The sequence below is a fragment of the Nomascus leucogenys genome, chromosome 5, assembly GCF_006542625.1.
Source record: "Nomascus leucogenys isolate Asia chromosome 5, Asia_NLE_v1, whole genome shotgun sequence".
NCBI classification, from domain to species: domain Eukaryota; kingdom Metazoa; phylum Chordata; class Mammalia; order Primates; family Hylobatidae; genus Nomascus; species Nomascus leucogenys.
The window spans coordinates 39,122,658-39,147,527 of NC_044385.1; the positions used below are offsets into that span (position 1 = coordinate 39,122,658).

Consider the following 24,870-nt stretch of genomic DNA (forward strand, 5'->3'; position numbering starts at 1 on the left):
TCTCACTCCCAGGCTTCTGCTCTTTCCACTTTACCATGCTGCATTTTCCTTTGATCTGTTTGTAAAAGCTACATGGGTGAAATAAGCTTTCAGATATTCCTAAGAATCGTTTTTACTGAATATATATTAGAAAATATCGTTAATTTGGCCAGGATTGTCTCACAGAGGTCCCTTTCCTGGTAAGAGTACTGCAGCAGAAGTCCAGAAATGTATAAATGAGGTTAAACTTAATGCAGGCAGGAGAGGGGAAGAAAAAAAACCAGCTACATTTTCTCAAGTACCACACACTTGGAAAATCAATCTTGTATTTAATGGGCCGTACATGTATTAAAAGCTATCATATTTATTCTGTCCATTGTCTTAATGACCTTTATAATACCATGAAAGCAAGGCATTGTAAGACAGAGATTTTTTTCGATAAGGCTTTTTTGTGGAGTCAAGTGAATTGTGAGGGGTTCAGTCTGTTTTGCAAATGTATCTGGATGTGCTGATCTTTTAGGCAAAAAAAATGTGCATTTTAATGAAGTATTCTGATAACAGATATTTTCCCATAATGTTCAACTTGGGGAAAAAAATGTTGTTTCATTAGCCCTGAATATTGCCGGAGCACTTATTTGTTGTCAGTCAACTGAAAGTTAAGCAAATTTCTCTCTATATGTAGTTGCATCTTTGGGTGCTATTTTGTAGGGATGAAATGAAATTAAATTAAAGAGGATTGTAATCAGGTTAACTTGGGACTGTGCAAAACCTTCCATGAAGTAAAATTCTCTCTTGATCATGCTTAATTGAAAGACCTGTCAACCACCCGGTTTATCCATAGCCTGTTCATCTATAGTTTTCTTTGCAGAACAGACCCTTAAAAGGTACTATTTGCATTTGAAGTCTCTTGATTTGCATTCGGTTCTGTACATTCCCAGTGGAATAGCCTAATTTTAATTTAAATTTATCTGTGAAAACATTTTTTCCAGAAAGGTGAGCACAAAATCATTTTACACAAAGCCCTTTGGTGGGGCATTTCAGTAGAGTGGAGTATTACACAGATTGGAGTCTGGGACACCGAAAGGGAAGGTCCTCTAAGGAACCGCCAGACTGAGTGGGAAATTCCAGCCGACAATACCACATGGGGGAGAGACAGGCTGTCTGTCACAGCCCCTCTCGAGGGAGTGCCTCTCATTCGGATCATTTGTTTCCTTTTCCCAGGAAATGTGCTTTGTTTTATTCTTGTCTCAGGCCTGTTAATCGCATGCCCCTAGGTCCCTGCTTTTAGAAATATCAAAGATACCAGTTTTGCCTGACATTTCCATACAAATTAGCAGACAGCTATTCTCCCATTCCATACAGACTGTATTGCTTAGTCAAATTATATATCTCCTAAGTGGGGATAACAATATGCAGGTTTCACATTTGCTTTAAGATTAGAGATGCTATTAAAGTGCACAGCAGAGTGCCTAGCATATAGTTGATAACCAGAAGAACTCTCCTTGTACGCACCTTTCGTGAGCTACACACTCTTCTACAAGTTTTACCTTTGCTGCCTACAGCAGCAGCCTTGTATGGTAGGTATTACTAGATATCATCAAGCCTAAGACCACATTTTTAATTTTTTTGCATGTTGACATTTCTGACAATCTATAGAATTTTTAACTAAATGAATATGATACTATTATTCCCATGGCAGAAAAAAAAAATGGCAATTGAGTTATAGAAAGGTTAAGGTACAAGAAATATGTGAAATGCCTAAATGCCAGCCTGGGTTTTTTGAATTCAAAACTCATGCTCTTAGCTACTATAGATTCATGCCGTTAGAGCAGACTGGGTTTGCCCAGAATCCGCAGGCATCAAATGATCCATGGTGGACTTCAGGCATCTGTAGACCTCCTGAAATTATTTATAGTACTATTTTGTATGTGACTTTTTTTTCTGGGGAGGTCAATAGGTTTTGGCATATTCTCAAGGGGGTTCATGACCCCCCAAAAAGTTTAACAAAGAACATCTGGGAATAATCAGCCCTAGTTAGTATGTAGGATCTGGCCTTATATGGCACAACATGTTTGAATTTTTTTAAACACACCACATCTGTGGATTGTTTATGAGGCCCAGGTTTTACCTAATCCATATTTTTACCAAATTCATGAATAGCTTCAACAAACCCTAAAGACCTCTGGGCTAGAACTGCTGTGCCTTTTGCTCCTGAACTGCCCCTGTCCCTCATGATTTATGCCAAACCAATTAGGATTTCATGTCCTATGGTTCCCAGCTCACCCTCTGACCACTCCTGTCCCCAGGTTCCCCCATCCCTTGGGGTGACAGCTCCCCAGACAGCCTTGTCAAAGGAGGCTTCATATACCCCCCCACCCTCCCCAAGACATGAGGTCAGGGCAGCATCCTGCTGACTTCCAAAACCCTATTCCTTTTTTTTTTTTTGAAACGGAGTCTCGCTCTACTGCCCAAACTGGAGTGCAGTGGTGCAATCTCGGCTCACTGCAAGCTCCGCCTCCCGGGTTCACGCCATTCTTCTGCCTCAGCTTCCCAAGTAGCTGGGACTACAGGTGCCCGCCACCACGCCCGGCTATTTTTTTGTGCTTTTAGTAGAGACGGGGTTTCACCATATTAGCCAGGATGGTCTCGATCTCCTGACCTCGTGATCCGCCCGCCTCGGCTTCCCAAAGTGCTGGGATTACAGGCGTGAGCCACCGCGCCCGGCCCCAAACCCTATTCCTTACCTTGGCTAAACTCCTGATTCTTCTTGCCCTCAGCTAAAACACCTCCTCTCCCTCACTACATTCCTAGGTTTCAACCTGAACAATACTGTCACACTTTCACTAAAAACCAAGATATTGGCTCATGCTTCTTCTTGGTGGCTATGCCATCTGTGGAGACACATTGGCCTCCCAGATCCTTGACTTTCTTATCTCTTCTGACTTCTCTTCCCTCCTTTTTAGCAATTCATTCCCAGGTCTACACCTAGGACTTTGACATCTCCCCAAATTGCTCAATTTCTAAACATTTCAAAGACGTGTTACCCACCAAAAAATCCTCTTCCTCTATTTTTTCTGGAGCCCCTTTCCCAAACATCACCATGTGGCTGCCCCCTTATGGCCACATCACAGTTCATCTTTTTGTTTTTAGTCCTTATCCCAACTAAATTTTGATTTTCGAACTCTAGTTTTTGAACTTCCAAGTAAATTAAGATTTTTCAGATGTTCAACTATCCTATCTAAAACTGAAGAATTCTACATTAAGATTCACTTCCATAACTATAAGGCAATAACGGTTTTTACTGAGTTTAATGAACTTAGCAAGACAGGGATGAGGATAATGCATATTAGGAAGATATTAACACACAAGGACTGAGACACAAGGCTGAATTGAAAATATAGTGAAGCCTGAAACAACCAGGGAATGGATTTGGCTCAGAAGTCTCCTTTTAGAGAACCACTACCTGGTTTCAGGCAATAGCAAAGGTAATTTTAGCCCTTAGCCACCCTGAAGCCTTGGATCTCACCTTCTTTATGCAGTTAGAGCCCTCTTTCCATGATTCTGCTGCTGGATTTTTTGGTGCTTTTTCTAAGGAAAAAGCCTTTAGTTCCCATTTAGTAAAGGAAGACTGACCAAGATACCATTGACTCTGTTTCAGAGTAGTATTGCAATCACTCCTAATACAGGGCCTGGGCTATAGTAGACACTCATTAAATATCTGTTTGAATGAACTGTGTTACCATTAACTGCGTTGACATTGTCAACTGTTTTTGTCAGTGTTGTGTAACTACTGATAGAAGCAAATGGTGCAATTAAGAGGGTTTTGGAATCAGTCAGGCCCAAGTTGAAATTCCCACTCTGTGATTTAATTAACTGTGTGATCATAGACAGCATAATCTCTGTGAGTCTCAGCTTTCTGAGATAGTGTATGTAAAGCTTAGTACAGTGTCCTAGCACTGAGTAAACATTTAAGAAGTGTTCCCTAGTGTTTACTTTTGTGACTACACTGATGCTATCTTCTGCTTTTCCTTTCAAGTTGGGGACTCGCTTCATTATAGAAGCCATGGAGGCAGCAGGGCACTCAATCAGTACTCTTTTCCTATGTGGAGGCCTCAGCAAGAATCCCCTTTTTGTGCAAATGCATGCGGACATTACTGGTAAGTCTGGGAAAGAGGAGAGAAGGTCATTTTTGGCTTGGCAGCAAATGGTCATGGCCAAGTTCTGGGTGAGGTGTGAATAGGAGGATATATGCGGTATACCAGATTATTAAAATAACCCTGAAGTCTTTATATTCACGATGGAGAAAGTGACTTCCATGAAGTCTTTATATGCATGATCGAGAAAGTGACTTCTGTGTATACCCAACCATTGAATAATGGTGAGAAATAACACAAGAGAAGTTGGCCAGAAGTAGATCTTAATTCAAGCATTTACACAACAGTTTTGAGTACCTCTTCTGATCCACACATTGTGGAGGATATTGAAGATACGCAGATGAATAAGGCATGATTCTTGCTCCCCACCACCCAGGAACTCAGAGTCTATTGAGGAAGGGAAACAGCAAACAGGCATATTAAAGATAGTATGGCAAAAGCTTGGAGTGAGAAAAGTACAGGGTATCATAGAAACATAGTGGGGTACCTTGTCTGGTTTGGGACCTAATGGCAGCTCAGGGCATGTGGTCTGGAAGAAGTGATAAGAAAGCTGTCTTGAAGAAAGAATGCAGAGGCTGGATGCTATAGGATCTGTGGGTCTGATTGCAGACTGGGAATTTGAGCCCTAAGACCCTGAGATCCTGTGATTCCTTCTCAGCTCGTCAGAATCAGGGATCATAATAGAGATGCAGGGAATCACAAATAATGGGCCGAGCTCTTTGTGATATCAGCAGACAGTGGGGGAGAAGGGTCCTTAGCAGAGCCCCTAGGACCCAAGAAAGGGGCCCCATTGGCAGGAGGCTTTCTGTTGTCGCAGAGAGTGGCCTGGACCTCTGTCTCTCTGGACCTGATACCCTCACCCCTTTTACTCCTTGCCCCTCTAGTGTCTCCAGGGGACTGGAGACCCATTATCTCCCAGGACCCATCCCTGGGTGGCCAGGTACTACCAGGGCAGGGTAAGGGGAGGGAAAGTGGGGGAGGACTGTACCCATCCCATAGTCCCAACTCCAGCCTGATAAGAGCCCACTTGACCCTACCTCCATTTATCATTATCCTTTGCTGTCCCTCATCCCCTACTTTCTTACCTCTGACTTCTGGGCAGGTCAGAGTCCCTGCCCCATTATATCCTCCATCCCCCTCCAAGCCATACAGATTCCTGCAGATGAGAGCCTTGTCCAACATGATGGACGTAACTGATCTCTGCACATCATGAGATGAAACTAAGTAAGTCACTTATTCCCAACTTAGAGACAAGCAGACTGAGGCACAAGTCTGAGGACAGTGAGAAAAGCATACAGTCAGCCGGGCACGGTGGCTCACACCTGTGATCCCCACACTTTGGGAGGCCGAGGTGGGCGGATCATCTGAGGTCAGGAGTTCAAGACCAGCCTGACCAATATGGAGAAACCCCGTCTCTACTAAAAATACAAAAAAAAATTAGCCAGGCGTGGTGGCACATGCCTGTAATCCCAGCTACTCGGGAGGCTGAGGCAGGAGAATTGCTTGAACCTGGGAGGCGGAGGTTGCAGTGAGCCGAGATTATGCCATTGCACTCCAGCCTGGGCAACAAGAGCAAAATTCCATCTCAAAAAAAAAAAAAAAAAACATACAGTCTAAGGTCAGAACTATTGTGATGTGAAGTATAGAAAGTATTACCATTAACCAAGCACCTACTATGTGTCAGTGTGAATCACGCTGTAGACACTTAATCCTCCCATACCACCAAAGGGTAGAAATCGGTGCCCCTATCTTACAGACAAGCAAGTTGATGGGTGGGTAGGTGAATTAAATTGGCTATCTAAAGTCAAACAGCCAGTATGGGGCAGGACCAGTATTGTAACTGCAGTGTGTCTGGGCCCACTGTCCCTTTGTACTGTACTGCTGACCCAGGTTTCTCGACTTTTCTGCCAAGTTTGTAACCAGTTGATGATGACCTCTCTTTCCTGAGGTGTCCAAAACCCTATAGAAGTGGGCCGTTCAAAGCAGGAGGAGGAAAGACATAAAAAGAGCCCAGATTGCCTTATAATTGTCCTCAGGAGAAAAACCGTAACATTTTATCTAAAAATCAGCTAGCTAGTTCAGATAACATTCAAGCTTAAAATTTGATCTGTAACATTCCAATTTCTAGCCTTCTTTTTTTTTTTTTTTTTTTTTTTTTGTATTTTTTGGTAGAGACAGGGTTTCACCATGTTGGCCAGGCTGGTCTTGAACTCCTGACCTCAAGTGATCCACCCGCTTTGGCCTCCCAAAATGCTGGGATTACAGGCATGAGCCACCACACCCTGCGCCAATTTCCAGCATTCTGATAGCCAAAAAACTTCCTATCTGGATGCAAGAGGAAAGAGGAAAGTCAGCTTTGGACAAGCAATACTCTAGAAAGTGGGAAACAGGGCCTCCCGGAGCAGAACAGCTAGCTGCGAATGACCCCGGCACTGACTCCGCGCTGCAGCCCTGGACTTTGTGAAAATGGGTCATCTTCCAGGCCCTTCATCCCTGGGCTGACTCAGAAGCATGGGGGGAGTGAGCGGCTTCACAGAAAGTTCTGCTTTGGAAACTGTTCTCCTCTAGGCTGTTGAATGAAAAGGCTGTTAATCGTTATTTGGATTCCGATTGAAACTGGACCTTTTGTCTCTAACTATGGACCAGTTACAGTTCCAGACAAAGGGACCTTTTCTTTAGCCTGGAATTCCTCTGCCTTTGGAAGCCTGTGACTGACAAGTGATGGCAAAGTGCATCTGCCTTTGAATGCTTTGGGTTCTGCTAAACTCATTAATGCATCAGATAAAATAGTTCACATTCCAGCCAAAGCCGCCCTCTTCCTCTCCTTCACCCAGCACTCAGAGAAAAGAACACATTTGCATTTGTCCCAGTAAAAGGCACGTACACAAGCAGCCAGTATAGAGGTAGTGTCCTTGGTGCCTTTAAACATTGTATTGCTCTAATTTTCCTACAAAGACAGAGTTAGGGAGGACTGTTGACCTGGAACATGATTCTCAGAAATGCATGTGAAAAACACATTGGAATTTGGGAGATTTTTTTTGGAGATAGTGTGGAACAGTGGAAAAAGCGGATCAGCTCTGTGACTTTGGGCAAGTTACTTTACCTCTCTGAGCCTCAGTTCCCTCTTCTGAAACAAACAAACAAACAAAATTATCATCTCCCTCATGTAGATCACTGCTGAGGAATAAATGCTTGCGAGTTTGTGAGCATCAGACTCTGTGCCTAGCCCAAGTAGGTGATCAGTAAATGTCAGTTCTCTTATTCCATCTAGGAAGCCCCATGCCAAAAAGAAAGAAGGGCATTTGAGGAAAAAAAAAAAAAGCAGCTTATTATTTTGAAAGTGAATCTTTGCCATGTTGAGAACAGCCTGCTCTGTATAAGCAGAGAGAGAGGGGCCTTGCCAGCTTGGGAAATGCTGTCTACATGAGGAGGAGGAACCTCCTTGTACCCTGGTCATTTGGTTAACTGTGGTTTCAAGAAATACTTGGTATGTACTAAGTAATTTTAAGTTTCCCCCACTGACTTGGGACTAAATGTTCCTTCTTCTAAGTTTTATTTTTTAGTACTGGTAGTTTCAGTAGGGGTTTCCCTCTTCTGGTCTTACTCATTATTTTAATTATTTGTTATTTCATTTATTCACTCAAAAGCATTCTCTGTGCACACCAGTGTGCCAAGCTCTGAGGTTGTCACAGGGATGCTAAGAACAGTAATGTCCAGCCAGGAGGTTCTTTATAAAACACAGAAAAAGTGCCCTTGGTCTTATGACCAATATCCAGAGTGAGTAGAGTGGGGACCCAGAGGACAAAATGTATCAGTGTCAGTCAGGTCCAGGCAGGGAACAGATACACACTCCAGTTAAGTTAACCGGAGGGAAATTGAATAGTCGGTGTACAGAGCTGTGGGCAGGGTGCTGGAAGCCCAGACAACCAACAAGTACCTTGGGATTCTAACAGTGTTTCCACCCCTGGGTTCGCAAGGGTGAGGGTAGGGAGCAGGCAATCTGAGCCTGGTAGGATGTGTGAAGAGGGCAGCCCAGCAGAAGCTTAGCCAAGGGTGTAACCAGAGGGCAGGGGCCCACAGCTGTGATCCCCACTGGCCAGTCTCCCAGGCTCAGAGTAGGTGGAGGGAGGAAGGGAAGAGGTGGGATTGGTCTTAGAGGCAAATGGAAGCAGTGGACTGATTTCACCCTGGGTAACAGGTGTGAGGAGAGACTTCAGAAGTAAGGTAAACTTTAAGAATAATAACTAATGCTAATTTAGTGCTTTCTCTAAGCCAAGCACCATTTTAAGAGCCTTATTGTAATAGCAATTTTAATTCTCACAGCAACTCTATGAGATAGGCGGAATTTTAACCCCATTTTTCAGATGAGAAAGCTGAGGCACAGAAAGGTTAGGTAACTTGCCTAGGATCACACAGCTAAGTCAGTGGGGAAGCCAGGATTCAAACCCTGGCAGTCTGGGTTCAGAGCACTTTGGGCAGCAACTTGAGAGCTGATAGGGGATTCACCAGGTTCACTCACATCTCTGGTTCGCAAGGGGAGGGGCCTGTGAGTAGTTCCTCCCTGCTCACAACTCAGGGAGCTTTTGGCAGGGTAGGAAGGCCCGGGAAGTAAATGGTGTTTGGAGGCACTGTCTTCAAAAACGTCCCAGGTCCATAGGGAAGGCTTGATGGTCATAGTCGCACACCCATCTGTACCATTCCTAGGATTCTTCAACGGCTTGCAGTGCTCTCTCCTGCTGGGGTCAGCACAGCCCTGCAGTGTGGCCGGGCATCTGTCCTTCCCCTCTGGATGGTTGATGGGAACCTTTATTGTCCCTTCCCCACTTATCCAGTTTTTAGTCCAGGTCTAGTTCATGCAGAGAGGCTTCACTTGCCATCCACCTGAATTCTAACAGTAGCAGCCATCATTTCTCCAGGGCTTACTGTAGGCCAGGAAATGTGCTAAGCACCAAGTCTGTGCCCTCTCCTTAAGCCTCACAACACACCTGTGTGGTACATCTTATCATCATCCCCATTTTGCATTTGGGGAAACCAAGGCTAAAAGAGTGTAAGTGACTTGCTGGACACAGAGCTAGTGGAACCAGGAAATAAACTCAGGTCTGAGCTTCTCCCAGCATTCCCACCCCACCTGACACCATGTTGGCAACGTCTTAAGCCCTGGCCCAGTTGAGGGCTGGTATTCCTAAATTCTCTGGGGTGTCTGTGGGAATTTAGTCCCCTGCCCTCTTTTTCTGGATAGCTAGAGGAAAGAATTGAGTGGGGAGGTAATGGGATGTAGAGAGAGTGCCTTCTCAGACAAGATAGGAAAAGAAATCTAAGCTTTGGGAAAATAACTCTTATGGCTTGAGTAGAAGATGGTTTTTACACCACAAGTTTACCTCTGTAAAGTTTGCTGCCATCTCCCGATTAGCAGACTGATCTATACATTATAGACCTAAGAATCCTAAGTTATTTCTATTAATCTTAAACCTACCATGAACCCTCAACCTCTGGGCATTGGCATACGGAGGGCTCCTCCTTGCCTGGTGGACTCCTGCTCACCCTTCAGATGCCTGGTTAAGCCTCATCTCCACCGTAATCTGTGATGACCAACACCCCAGAAATGTAAGTGACTCATCATTCAGTCACTTACCATGTGCTAGATACTGGTCTAAATGCCAGGGATTCCGCAGTAGTCAAAACAGAGTCCCTACCCTCATGTAGCTTAAGTTTTTGCAGGGGAGACAGACATTAAACAAGATAAGTAAGTAAAATACAATGTTGGAAGGTGGGATGAAGCAGTTAAGGGGGTAAGGAGTGTTGAGGGAAGTTGTAATTTTAAATCTGATGGCCAGGGAAAGCTCAGTAAGAAGGTGATGTTTGCGGAAACACTTGGAGGGGCCGGCAATTAGCATGTGGGCATCTAGGAGGAAGTGTTCCAGACAGGGAACAGCATGGGTAAGGGCCCCGAAGCACACTCAGGAAGCAGCAAGGAGGCCAGTACTACATGGCTGAAAGGAGAGGAGGAGGATATCAGAGGGGGAGAAGTGGGGCCAGATCTGGGAGGGAGAGCCCCTTGTCAGCCACCGTAAGGGCTGTGGCATGCACCCTGAGAGAGGGGAGAAGCCCCTGGAGGGATGAATCACACCCTCTCTTGCTGTCACCTTTCCCTTAGCACATCTCAGTTAGAGAACCAACCCCCGCCGTAGCCTTCATCTCTCTCATCCATCTCCCTCTGAAACCTGAATAGCAGGGCACAGTCCGATTCATCTCAGTATTCCCTCGGCCAGCAGAGCGCTTAATAAACATCTGTGGATCTGAACTTGAATCAAATGGCAGGTAGCAGCTCGCAGAAGCCTGAAAAACCTGGGCACTGAGGTCTCGTGAGTTGATATATATGGTGTTGTTTCCCTTGGGCCCTTGGCTACTGCACCAGCAGGCACAGGCAGTGAAATCTTTTGGAACCAAATAATCCCAAGGAACAAGGAAGGGAGGACTGCGGGGAGTCGGGAGGGGGGCCTGCTGCTGCCCTGATGTCAGGTGTTTTTGCCGCTGCGGCTGCTTGTTGGCTTCTCACACTGCCCTGGCTCTGCTCCCTAACCAAGGTGTGGCCTTGTCCTGCGCAGGCATGCCTGTGGTCCTGTCGCAAGAGGTGGAGTCCGTTCTTGTGGGTGCTGCTATTCTGGGTGCCTGTGCCTCAGGGGATTTCGCTTCTGTACAGGTATGTGAAGACCAGGGGGTGGGCTGTGGCTCCTCCTCTGTCTGAGGCCATCCTTCCTCTTGACAGCAGCTTGCATTTTACAAAACACACACAGGATATAATTAAGAAATGATAGGTTCCAGCCAGGGAAAGCACAAACACTTCTAGCCTCAGACATATTTATTGCAGTTTTCATTTGACTTGGCCTCAGTTCGTGTTGGTCGTTCTGTTTTTCAGTTGTTTTTTTTCTTTCTTCTTTAAAATACCTTTTAAATTATTCCTTTTAAATTTCCCCTTGACCACTTTTCTTTGAGCACATGAAACAGGTAAGGCTCAAAACTTCAGTTTTTCATGTGTATTTCAGATTTTTATTTGCGTATGTCAACCTCACCATTTTCCAAATACCTTGAAGGCCTCTGTCAACAAGAGACACAAATGAAAATGTCAGTATTAAATAAAAAAGGAATTAAAAGGGAAAATAAGGAACAAAGATATAGGAAGAAGGAAACAATTTGGTGGCTGTGATTAAACACATAATTTGGCTCTGAGCTTCCTGGCAGGCAAGACAAAAAAGAACACATGATAAATTGCATAATTCTTGTTTTCAAAAAGAGGAAACATACTAGTTTCTGGTGAGAGGCAAAACTTTTCCTCCCACCAAATTGCGAAAGACTTTGCACACATGGGGCTTTGTGGAGAGGTTTTGAGTGCTAAAATAATACAAGGTAAAGAACAAATGTGGTATGGAAACTAAGAGCATACAGGCTCTGGCATTAGACCACCTGGGCTCAAATCCTAGCTTGACTACCTACCAGCTCTTGTGGCCTCAACAGTCTTCTCTGTACTTCTACTCCTTTATCTGTAATAGTAATTGACAGCGCATCGTGAGTTCTTTCTGTGTGTCAAGCATGCTTATTTAGTCCCTGCAACAGCTCTATTATCCCCATTTTATAGTTGAGGAACCTGAGGCATAAAGAAGTTAAATAACTCAGCCTAAATGAAACAGCTAGTAAATGCCAGAATCAAGAAGTCTGGCTCCCACTTCTCAACTGAACATTCAAGAGATATTTGTTCAGCTAAGCAGCAGAGTGTCCAAATGACTTGCCCATGGTCTCAAGCTTAGGACTACAAGCCAGGTAGCTAGTAGCTCAGTAATTAGAGCTTCGTTTCTTGTGAACCTCTTATGTGCCAAAGACACTGTGCTAGGTACTTTTTGTATAATCTTCCTAATACCTATAACAATGCTTCATGAGCCACAGAGATTGGGCAACAGAGATCCAAAACTTAAGGGTACACTGTTAGGAACAGACAGACGTAAAAGTGTCATGTTGTTTGTACTGCATTTTGGAAAATGTGGGACACTACATGCTATCCAAGCCTCTGAAACTAATGACTGTGAAATCTCCCTCACAAGGAATTAAATCCACTCATGAATTCTTGTGGGTTATGAGTGAGTCTTTAAACAAAGATGGTATAGTTCAATTCTCGACTTTTTCTGGATAGTCTCGTCCTTCCTCAAAAATAGCACATGGAGATATTTGTTGTTGAAATATCAATGAATTGTCAATTATTATTTTAGTGTATCAGCTGACGGAGATGTTCTCACAATTAAATATCTTGCCCTTCCTGCGACAAATTATACTGGTCAAAATAGGAGGGATGCTTACTAAGTTTCTGCAGAGGTTACCCTGTGTTGTGAACTGAATATTTGTATTCCTGCAAAATTTGCCCTGACCCGCAATGCGATGGTATGTGGAAGTGGGGCTTTGGGAGCTAATTAGGGTTAGATGAAATCATGAGGGCAGGAGCCTAGTCTGATGGGTTATGATGGTCTGATGGGCCCTTATACAAAGACACCAGAGAGCTTGCTTGTTCTCTCTGCCATGTGAGGACACAGCAAGAAGTCCATTTCTACAGGCCAAAAGAGGGCTCCCACGAGACCCTGACATTGCTGGCACCCTGATCTCAGACTTTGAGCCTCCAGAACTGTGAGAACATAGATTTCTGTTGTTTAAGTACCCAGTCTATGGCATTTTGTTATAGTAGCCTGAGATAAGACACCTCGTTTAATCTTGACAGTCATCCTGCTTGCAGGATGCATGTTTTTATCCTTCTGTGATAGGAAGCCAAGCTTCAGAGATGTTTTAAGTAATTTGTCCAAGGCTACACAGAAAGGGCAGAAGCAGAATTGAAATGAAGGTCTCTCTGGGTCTGTATCTTATCCTGTCATTCTTTTTCTAATTTGTTCGATTTGTTTTTTCTTTAAAAATATTTTCTGGCTTCTTAAGTGTTCAGTGGTGTATTTTCTGAAAAGAAATACCATAGGTGGCACAAATCAGGAGATAGTCTGTAGCTCAAACAGAGAATAGCCTGTCAAGATGAGGCTGCTGTACTAGATTCTTCATACCATGACTTATGGCTTCATTGATATCTTATTCAAAACTGGGATCTCCAGCTCCAAAGGAATTCCACTCACATCTTCCCCTAATGGGAAACTGAGCTTAATTCCACACTGACATCTTGGCTATGTGAGATTTGCTGTTAGTCTTCTGGAACAGAATCTAAGATATAGTAGATCAGATTTGGAACTGATGACTTGAGTAGCAGCTACAAGGCTCACAGCATTGTAAAGACAAGCTCATGTCTCCTATTCGACCCAAGGATGTGTGTTCCTGTCCTGATCATTTTCAGGAGACACAGTCTAGTAAAGGGAGCCCCCAGCTGAGAGAGGCCTTAGGTCTTACCTGTCATCACTTATCTGACAGAATCGCCATAGTCTGGAGCTCTGTGCTTGCTTTACTGTCCTCAGACGATGTCACTTGTTCTCTCTGGGTGCTTGTTTTATTTGTGTTTTATGTATTTTTTTTTTTAATGTTTAAATAAGAATTGCCACCCACATGGGACTATCGAGATAAAGAGCCTCTGAAAGTTCCAGTGACCTCTCAGGTGTAATCAGTGTCATTAGAATGATAAAATGCTTGGAACTGCTTTGGAAATGAAAATGCATGTAGACTTGGCGCCATTTGCTCCCCTCCAAAGAAGAGGGGCCGACCTTTGTGCCCCAGGTCTGAGGAACAGCTCCAGATTCTGGCAAGGTGAGGCAAAATTGAATTGCTTTCTTTCTGTGATTCATATTTTCAACCTGAACTTCAGCACAGTCTTTTCTTTGAACTTCAGAGACCCTGGCTTGGTTTGCAGGGTACCTGCCTTTCCCTCCTTAAGCAAGTTGAACAATTTCTGCCAGCACCTCAACTATTCCAGCAAGTCAGATGTTTTATCTTCTCCTGTAGCACGCATCTGGTGGTTAGATGGAGGATTTCACTTCTTATCTAGATAGGCCAATTTTGGTAGACTCAGCCAGAGTCACCTCCTTCAGATGCTGGGAAGGCTGGGAAGAATCCAGAGGACCCAGATAGTAGAGGTAGGAAAAAGTTTTATGTGCTTGAGGAGACAGGGTTTTCACAGGCCCCTGAATGGATGATTTTCAGCCAGGGGTAGAGTCCTATACCTTTCTTGGGTGATACCAATGGATCCACAGCTGTAGATTTTACTTGTAGCTATTGTAGACTCTCTGTATCTCAATTCTGGGAGAATTTTATCAGGGGAAGAGAGAATGGATGGAATTTTCTGGTGGGCCCTTAATGAGAGATTGGCCAACAACAAGATCTATTGATATTGCAAATTTTGAAACATGCTGACAATTCCTAGCTTCCTTCTTCTGTTCTTTTATCCATTCAGATTCTCCTCTTAGTTTGTCTCTGTCTCTCTTCCCCTGTCCTTTCTTGCTCTCTCTCTCCCTTTAGGCATCTAAAGTCTTCTTACTATTTCTTTGTCAAATTCGGATCTCACAAAGGATACTGACATGGCTGTTCGTTCATTCTAAAGAATACAATGACTAATACTATCTTAAAGAGTTGTCCCTCTTTAGAAAGGGTGTTTTCCTTTTAGTAGTTTTCAAAACTGTGTCTTTACTAAAGAGTACAATCTCCTTGAGGACAAGTATTCTTGAAGGCAAATCATGATCAGCTTTATATCTGCGGTTTAATGAAAAATATGGAATCAAGCCACAGATATGCTGCTCTCACAGTAAAAGTTTAGCTATTGAATAGGTGGGAGGGGACACAAAGAAGGCAGTTCACTTCCCCTCCCTATACTCTTAGGAATGTGGAATCCCTGTAGTCTTGACCTCTGTGACCTTTCTACTTGATCCTTCCCCCATCATCAGTAGAGTACAAAATGATCTTCTATAATTCTGAATATCTGGGAAAACAAATAATTATAATTAGAAGCTGAGAGTGTTCCATAACACTTCTCTAGGCTCCCAGCTCCTGGAAAATCAATAAACTGGAAAAAAACTAAGTTTATGAAATATCACTATGCTTACACTTTCTAAGCACAGACAGTTAAAAGATTCTAAGAAATACAAGGACAAATAAATAAAACAAGAAGCAGTTTCAAGTCGTTGTGAGAGAAAACTCAATCAAACGGCAAAGAGACAGCAACATGAAATGGCTCTCCACTTTCTGTTTCCTTCAGGCCCCCCTGCAGATGTCATTAGCTTTCTGTAATTTCTTATCTTCAGGGGCAGTTTTTATTCAAGTCTATTTAGACAAAACAAGCTTTAATTCCAGCAGTGCTATTTGTCTTGAACCACCACCCCCCACCTTGGAAAAAAAGGAGCAGAGGAAGCATCTGAAGCAAAAATCAGTAAAAGGAGACAGTGACAAGAGATCAAAATGCATTCAGCAGTCATTTTAAGGGGAGTACCGGTGTAAAGAAAATAAGCCCTTGGAATCAGTCAATTAATCACAGACCTTCCTTCCTCCCACTGTGTGAGTGTTGCCACCCCTGTAAACCACTGACTCCGTGCACTCCCACCATCAACTTTCCCTGTCACGTTCCAGACAGACTCCTGTGTCTTCAAGACCAATACATGTAAGTGGCCAGTTGAGAGCTGTGATTACTCACCCTTTCTGTAATGTGTGCCCACAAGATAAACCATCCATGCTGACCGCAGTGGTCTACCCTTGAGGTCATTCCTTGCAAACATCCTCATTGCTTAGCTGAAACCTCTCTTTCTGTTCTTTTTCATGAAATTCACTTCATTTAGAGCCAGTTATATTCATCACCTGTTATGCATTTCAGAGCCTATGATTTTTGTATATAACATGTCTCCCATTCTGTTTTATTTTGTAAGAGTCAACTTTCTGTGATTTTTTTTTTTTAGCTCTATTTGGCTTTCTGTCACCATAAATAACAGTTTTGCTATTTGTAAAATAAAGCTGATTATCATTATCTTAGTTTCCAGAGGTTAGGAAAAACCGAAATACTGTAGATGTTCAGAAGTATGAAACCATCCCATTTCTTGTCACCCTGATCTCAGACTTTGAGCCTCCAGAACTGTGAGAACATAGATTTCTGTTGTTTAAGTACCCAGTCTATGGCATTTTATTATAGTAGCCTCAGATAAGACACCTCATTTAATCTTGACAGTCATCCTGCTTGCAGGATGCATGTTTTTATCCTTCTGTGATAGGAAGCCAAGCTTCAGAGATGTTTTAAGTAATTTGTCCAAGGCTACACAGAAAGGGCAGAAGCAGAATTGAAATGAAGATCTCTCTGGGTCTGTATCTTATCCTGTCATTCTTTTTCTAATTTGTTCGATTTGTTTTTTCTTTAAAAATATTTTCTGGCTTCTTAAGTGTTCAGTGGTGTATTTTCTGAAAAGAAATACCATAGGTCACAAATCAGGAGATAGTCTGATTTTAGACTATTATTTGCAAATAGCAAAACTGTTATTTATGGTGACAGAAAGCCAAATAGAGCTAAAAAAAAAAAGTCACAGAAAGTTGACTCTTACAAAATAAAACAGCATGGGAGACATGTTATATACAAAAATCATAGGCTCTGAAATGCATAACAGGTGATGAATATAACTGGCTCTAAATGAAGCTTACTTTAGTTTACTTGGATTTTTTTTTCTTTTTTTGGAATACTAACATTTCATGTTCATTGGGGACAAAAATAAGAAAATTTAATTAAGATGAAAGAAAATATGAAGACATTGATCTTGTTATCCTAAAATAACCTATTTTAAATTAATTACTTATTAACTATTTAATATTATGGTTTCTATTCTCTTAGTCTTTTTGTACATATTTTAAAATCATTTTATACTTTTAAATTACGAAATGTTATTATACAATGCATAAAGTTTTATCTTTTTAGACCTTTTTCCTATACCCAAAAATATGTAGTAAACTTCTTTATTCATCATTTTTGTAGGCTGCATAATTTTCTACCTAATAGAATGTATTATAGCTTATTTCACCAGTCCTCCAGACTTGAATATTTAGGTTTTCTCCATTGTTTTAAAGAATGCTGCAACTGACATCTCTGTAACTAAATGTTTGCACACATCCTAAATTATCTCTATAAAATAAAATTAGAGGCATATAATTGTTCAGGCAAAAAGTGTGCCCAGCATTTAGGGTTCTGATACATAGTAATAATTTATACTCCCATCAATAGTGTCTGAAAACTCAGGGTTTACATTTCTTGTATATAAGGAATCTCTTGCCGTGGATTTTAGTTCCATTTTAGTTCTATTTAGCTTTCATCCCCAGGCGTCTTATAATCCTACTTATTTCACATATGGTCCTGATATTATCAGCCTTTTTTTTTAGTAGCCTTTTGCCCTTTTCTGCTTATGCATGTGTTTCTGGATGAGATTCTGATTCCTAATTAAATAGATTCAGATTACTGATTGAATTTTCTGAGTATCCTGTCCCATATGTCAATGTCCCTCAGAAAGTCAACAGAAAATTTTGGAATGGTATAATAATTAATAATTGAAAGAAGAATTCAATTAAGAATATGAAGTTGGCCCTAACATTCATTATCCTTATTGCCACGCCTGGTTAACAATACATTCTTTTTTTTTTTAAGAGTTTTTTCCACCCCTCCAGAAAAAAAAGAAAATAGAATAAAACAAAAATAGATCAGGTTCTGATTAATTATAAAACCTCTGGTTCCAATCCAGTTTGCAGAATGATACCATGGATGTAAAAGTCAAAACATTAACTGAAAATTGTAATTTTTTAAGGAAATTATTTCAATATAAGATACACATCATTTGACTCTCCTGTTCCTTACAGAGTGATACAAGAACAGGACCTGTTATTTCCATCCATTGTCATTTATAGACCCCTTGAAGCAACCCAGTGGTTGGTAGCAGCAATCTTTGTGCAGATGAGGACTCTGAAGCACAGAAATGTTGTATAACTTGTTTAATACAAAGCCCATGCTCTTTGTATTCCATCAGACCATATCCTATAGATACATATACATTGCTAGGGAAGTACACTATGGCATCTGAGACACCTCTCACAAGGTGGTATGGTTTATAAAAAATAGCATTACACATTTGTCGTCATTGCTTGGTTGAGTGTCCAACACAGAAATAAAAATAAGCAAGGTGCCCTCTGGTATGGAAATATTCTAATTCATTTCCCCAGAGAATGACCATACTCACCAGTATTATTTTGCTCTACTTATTTGCTTTTAATCATAATATATGCCTGTTTACTTTTTATAGATATAAAAAGGTAGATATAAAAAGCACTTTAGGTAGATATAAAAAGCACTTTAAGAACATGAACTAAAAGATACTTCAATAATGAAGTACAATAGATTAAGGAATACTTTAATGGATTAAAATAACTTGAATTAAAAGATACTTAAATGCTGTTGTTATTAACACAAAGATTTAGGCTAACAAAACGCATTTTCCCAAATATCTCTCTCACCTCCCCCCCACGATTTTTATTCAGGAATGTAAGAATTGGGCTTTTATAAAAGCAACCAAGGGCTAAACATCTACTAAGTTCTTAGAAACTTTAAAGGATTACAGAACTCTCTTTCTGTAATAAGATTTACCTGTTTGACTTGATTTTGTTCAAGATGGCATTTCATACTGGTGTAAACCTAAACAAAAATGTGTAAGATTTATCTCATAGAAAGACGTGCCTGTAAGTAATTAATTCCTCACTCTAATTACTATTTATGCCTTTACTTTTTATTGTAAATGTTCTTGTTGGAATAAAGTAGAAATAGGTTATTTTTTTCCTTTACACTAAAATAACTCATGAATAGCAATGAAATCCATGCTGTATAATATTCAAATGAGAGCTCAGGAAAGACAGGGCTTTAAGTTAAATCAGTAATATTCTGTGATTGGGAAAATTGCCTTGAAAAATACACACACACACACACACACACACTACTAGAAAAAGTTTGAGGTTCGATTCAGAGTGTGGAAGGTACAGAGTCTTAAAAAAGTTTCAGTTGCAGCATTTAGGCAGATGATCAAGAATATGCAGAAGAAAACAAAAGAAATCATAATTATAGTTTCCTAACAGAGGTATTTGATCCTCTGCAGTGAACCATAAAAAACTAGCATGGGATCAGAATCTTGAGTAGCATGTATTTAATTGTATGCATTTCAAAGAAATTTGAACATTTTAAAAAGTTATACCATATTAAAAGTTGTATATAAAGACATTTTCTATAATATTATAATAATTTTACAAATGAGGAAACAGGGTTAGAGAGAGTGAGTGAGTTACCAAAGCCAATGGCTAGAAAGTGAGAGAGCCAGAATCCAAGTCCTAGCCTGGGATTCCCAAACCAAGGACTGTTCAGCTCAGCCACAAGTGGAAATGGATTCTTATGGGGCTAAGTGATTACCATTATTTTAAAAACTAGTATCAGAAATAGATGACAAGAATTTAAATGTATATCAAAATATCCCTTTGGTAAATGTTAGTGTCCTCACAGGTAAACAGAGGGCACCCTCAAATTAGAGTAATTTGAGAAGGTTTAAAAGAGGGACTGTTTACAAAATTGCAGTCATACAGACATAGAGAAATCACAGGGAGAATGTGACCCTGGGGTTTGTAACAGCTGGGCCTGTAGAGGTGAGGGAAAAGTGCAGTTACTGGATGCCCAGAAGAGAGGGCTGTGTAGAGACTGCACAGTGAACCTGGAAGAAAAGGGCTGCACTGTTAACCCTATTCTCCCTCTCTCTAATCTCCTGCCAGCCTCACCATTGGCTGGAATCAGAATCAGAGAGCAAGGGAACCTATTGATGTATTCTGTAGAATGCCACATCTCTAAGCTCAGAGGAGGATGGGAAGGGATCTTCAGAAGCACTTGGAGACATTCAACTGAGTCAACAGCCTGGACTATTCAGAGCGGTCTGCAGACTAGAGGGCAGTCTCTAAATGGTTTGTTCAGATTTGCTATGAAACAAGGAGCTTGCATCAGCATGTAAATCAATTATGTCACCAAGTGTACTGTTTAGTTCAGCTGTCATTTTATTCATAGCAAGATGTTCTCAATGAAGGAATCGGTGTGCTGGCTTACATCCTGGGGCAAACTCCTTTCACCACAGACGGGCCCTTTGAATAGCACTAAACTAGATTCCTTGCTCTGTAGGTAATGATAAAAACGCTGGAATCCCTTTCCTTGTTTTGATTTTCCTACCTTACCTTCTGCTAAAGAGAAGAAAATGAGTATTTGTCTGTACCTATCCTGAGCCTGGCACTGTGCTAAGGTACTTTAGATGACATTTAATTCTTGCAAGTTAGATTATTCACTTCATCTTTACAGACAAGAAACAGGCCCAGAAAGTTTAAGTAATGTGCCTGTGGTCTAGCAAGTGAGAGAGCCAGCACTCAAATTCAGATCTGACTCCAAAGTCCATGCCCCTGACTGTTTGTAGGCGATCCCAGGACTGTGCTTAAAATTATCTGACATTAACACCAAGAAATAAAGCAGGGTTGTTGGGGGATTGCCTTATATGGAGACCTATGACTATGTTCTGTATACATATGCTATTGATGATTCCTGGGAATAGATACAACCCAGCTCCGCCCAAATCAGGTAGCACTGTTTGTGAACACGACGTTACTCCATGTTACAAGGCCTTGTCCAGCCCAGCCAGCCAGGTCAGAGATGAATTCAGTTTGTTTCTAAGTGGCTGTTGTCTGTTGCCATCTCTTTTTAAACCTGGGAGATCAGGAAGAAGATAGGGAGAAAGAATTCATGAGAGGGATGCATTTCCTTAGAAATGTTATTAATTGGCTGGGCAAAACAAGAGAAGGAAATAAAATAGCTGCTCCTTACTAAGTAAAGGCATCTTCTTCCCTTATCTCATTAAAAATTAAAAGCACTCTTGGTTTAAGTAGGGCAAATTAGTAATTAAGTGCTATATAATGAACTTGTGAAAACAGAATATTGAAGGGGAAGCCAAATTAATCACTCTGCTGGCTTGTTTTTGCCCCCATTAATGCACCTTTTACTCAGGTCCTTCCTGTGATACCAGGATGCATTTTCTGCTCTCCTCCGCTGCTGGAGATTGGGTGGGCTGTGATAGTTGGGCTGACAGATGACAGTGGACTAGATCTGGAAAAGTCGTGTGTAGGGGCCTCGATGGCCGTTTCATTTTTTAAGCCAAGGCTCATCAGCACAAGCCTACATGTGACAGGAACAGCCTTAGACAGTAGCAGGGCAAGGAAGAATTAGACACAATGTCAGTACCCAAGGAATTCCCAGTCTACTGGTGGGGGGAGGTTGGACACAGATGGATACAGTTATGAAAAAGTCTAAGGTGTAATGGCAAAGACTATTTTCTTGGACTCAAATCTTGGCTCAGCCACTTACCTTGGGTGAGTTACTCAGTTTCTCTGTGTCTCAGAGGCCTCACCTGTAAAAGATAACAGCAGAAAAGATTCCATTGCAATTACTCTGCAATGGAATGATGGAGCATTTGAAGAGTGACTTCCACTGTCTTAAGAGGGCTGGGAAAGTCTTCCAGAGGAGGCAACCTTTGGCTGGTGATGGAACTAGAACTCAGGGCACCGTGGGACCCCCCCAGGCCTATGCTCCTCATCTTTGCAGCATAGTGCCTCCTCTGAAAGTGGAAGAAGGAGCTTGGGCCTCAACCCGGGACAAATCTCTCTCCATTTCAGCTCAACATAGTAAATATTAGTAATGACAGCTGGATCCTCAGTCTTGTGATATGTTAGCAACTACCTGCCAAGTATGTGGGGTGAGGAGTAGAAAGAGTAAGTGAGCTTACACAGGCAGGGTAAAAGGAAATCATGGAGCAGCAGAAAGTAGCCCTCTAAGTCACCTTGCTGAACCTCACGGCGATGGCATCTCCTCGGCTTGCTAGCTGTGTGAACACACCTGGCTGGGCAAGCTACTTAATTTCTCTGAGCTCAGTTCCATATTAACTGACCCTATTGAGTTTCTCCAAAGATTCTGTGAATGAAAGCACATTTAGCACAATGCCTGTTCAGCAGAAAAGTACTATTATCATTCCCTGTGTTCATTTGATCTTCACCACAACCCTATGAGGTAGGTGATATCATTGTCCCACTCTATTAAGCAAGAAATTGAGGCACCAAGCTATTGAAAAGGTCGTCTAAGGTCACCTAGATGGTTAGTGGCAGAACGATGGTTCAAACTCAAGTGGTCTGGCTCCAGCCCTGCCCTCTGCATATCCCCCACAGCCCTGTGCTTTGGAGGGCACCTATAGCTAGGTTTGCGTGTCGCATGCTAGAAATAGGGTAGATGCTTCTCAAGGATGTCCGGACCTCTCACTCACTACTGTGAGGAAGAAGTTACTTCCTTCTGCTTGAGGGAATGGTGGGGCAGAGCCTACAGCTGTGGTGACCCTTTGACAGGTGGGGCAGGTAGAGCAGGCACAAGTGACTCACCAGGGAGCATTAGCCCTAGGATGCAGTAGGAATGCAGCTGCTGCACTGATCTTGGCAGTTTTGATTAGTGAACAGAACAATTTATCTGTCATTCATACTCTGCTTCCGTAAAGGATTTAAGAAAGCTTACAAGTGACTAAATAGTTACTGGAATAAAACTCACAAGTTAGAAATGATGTAAAAAGAGGAAAATGCACACATATAGATACATATAAACATGGGAAGATACCAGCAAAGGACAAGGTGATTTGATTCTGTATCAGGTAGGAGAAAAGTACTAGAAAAGTATTAGTACTAATATTTGTATTCAAAGTACTACTAAAGAATGTTGAAAATCAGATTGTTTTAAGTCTGGATTGGTGAGTGCCACACCAAATATCTATGGGACAGATCTGGCTTATCTATGGGTCTCTGACCTGGACTAGGCAGTTATTTTTTTTTTTAAATGAGGTCTCGCTCTGTTGCCCAGGCTGGAGCACAGTGACATAATCATGGCTCACGGCAGCCTCAAACACCTGTTCAAGCAATCCCCTAGGGGGTTACTTTGACTGAACTTCAGGCAACCAAGGCAAAACTGGGAAAAGTATCAAGTCATATGGAGTCAAAGAATTATACGAATTCTTTGAAAGAGACCACGTTTTTCCTTATACCAAATTCTAAAATCATTATTTCTTTAAAAATGAACTTAGAAATCCTTCCATGGAACTCTTATAGAAGAAGGCAGAATTCATTATATACCACCTTGCTGAGAGCACAGATCATAACATTGAAACCTGACTTCAGGTCTAGGACAGGCTGGGTTTATAGCTTTTTGGAGATGTCACTTGACTCAGGGATAGAACCAAGAATACCCAGTTTGGTAGATAGATAGCATGTCCCTTCACCTTTTTCCATGAATATTCCTTCCCTTGGCCAGCTTTGCAAACAAAGCCGTGTTACTGACCTAGGAGTGTCTCATAGTACCTCAGTACTAAAGCTTTTTACCAGCCTGGCATCAGAGAAGTGCTAAAATGAAGCACCCATCAATCGAGAAGGGCAACAGATGTTGAAGCATATCAAATATCAGTAAACAGCAAGCCCACAGAGACTGCTGAACTTGGCATCCTCATAGCAAAAATACCCTGTTGCCTTTAAGAGAGAACTCTGTGGACTTTTATAAACCACATTAAGTGATGTATTTTTTTCTCCATTTGGACAATTGCTACCCTGTGAAATATTTTCCCTGAAAGATGGTCTGCTATGCTCTATTATTTTTTTTTAATCTCTACTTTTTTAAGGGCAAACTTAGTGCTCACAGAGTGTTCTGGGCCTCAGCCCTGGAAATATAGGTCTCCAGAAATTGAGAGGAGTTTCATGTTCAGCTTATCTAGTGCCCTCTCTTTTACTATTAGCACTATGATTCATATTATAAGTAATAAATCGAGCTGTATTTCAATCCTGTAGCTATGCACCAGATTAGTCCCTTTACCTCTCTAAGCCTGCTTACTCATTTGTATAAAAATAAGACTGTTAAGAACACATACCTCATGCAATTGTTGTGAAAATTAAATGAGATGATATGTATAAAGTATTTGGCACAGTTACTAGTATGAGTAAACTCTCAATGAGAGGTATACAAAATTATAGCAATATTTATGATGATAACTATCATTACTATTAGCTGACTATAAATCATATGCTGTATTAATGCTTTACATATATATTACTGAAAGATAGCTGGGCTGGTCCTTTGCCTGTTTGCTCTCAGACAGTGCTCCTTCCCTTGCTCTGCTGTGTATTACACTTCCTACGCTCCCTTGCACCTGGCCTCTGAGCAGGCTTGGCCAATGGGAGGTAATGTTGGGAGAATGACTGATGTGCAGGCAGAAGTCAGGTCATTTCTCCCCTTCACTACAGCAGCAGCTGCATTTTCTGTCTGATTCCAACTCCCAGCCTCTCTCAGGTCCCAGTTCTGGCCACTCAGCTTTTCTTTGGTTTCCATTCTAGACTGACATTCCCTGTTCCTGGCTCTGGTCACACCCACTGCCTCCTGTCATCCCTTGATTCCTTTTTTTTTTTTTTTTTTTTGAGACAGAGTCTCGCTCTGTCACCCAGGCTGGAGTGCAGTGGCGCAATCTCGGCTCACTGCAAGCTCCGCCTCCCGGGTTCACGCCATTCTCCTGCCTCAGCCTCTCCGAGTAGCTGGGACTACAGGCGCCCGCCACCACGCCCGGCTAATTTTTTTTTTTTTGTATTTTTTAGTAGAGACGGGGTTTCACCGTGGTCTCGATCT

At 41.9% G+C, this 24,870-nt stretch overlaps 1 protein-coding gene across 3 annotated transcripts in view; it reads left to right on the forward strand.

Moving 5' to 3' along the window:
* The window catches only part of FGGY (FGGY carbohydrate kinase domain containing), a 445,679-nt gene that overhangs the window by 345,717 nt on the left and 75,092 nt on the right, over window positions 1–24,870 (forward strand). For 2 of the 3 annotated variants that reach the window (XM_030812917.1, XM_003265147.4), the window contains exons 13-14: window positions 4,016–4,136; window positions 10,739–10,833. In XM_030812917.1, coding sequence (XP_030668777.1) covers window positions 4,016–4,136; window positions 10,739–10,833 — 216 coding nt within the window. The remainder of the gene's footprint in view (window positions 1–4,015; window positions 4,137–10,738; window positions 10,834–24,870) is intronic. The other variant, XM_030812918.1, reaches the window with a different exon arrangement.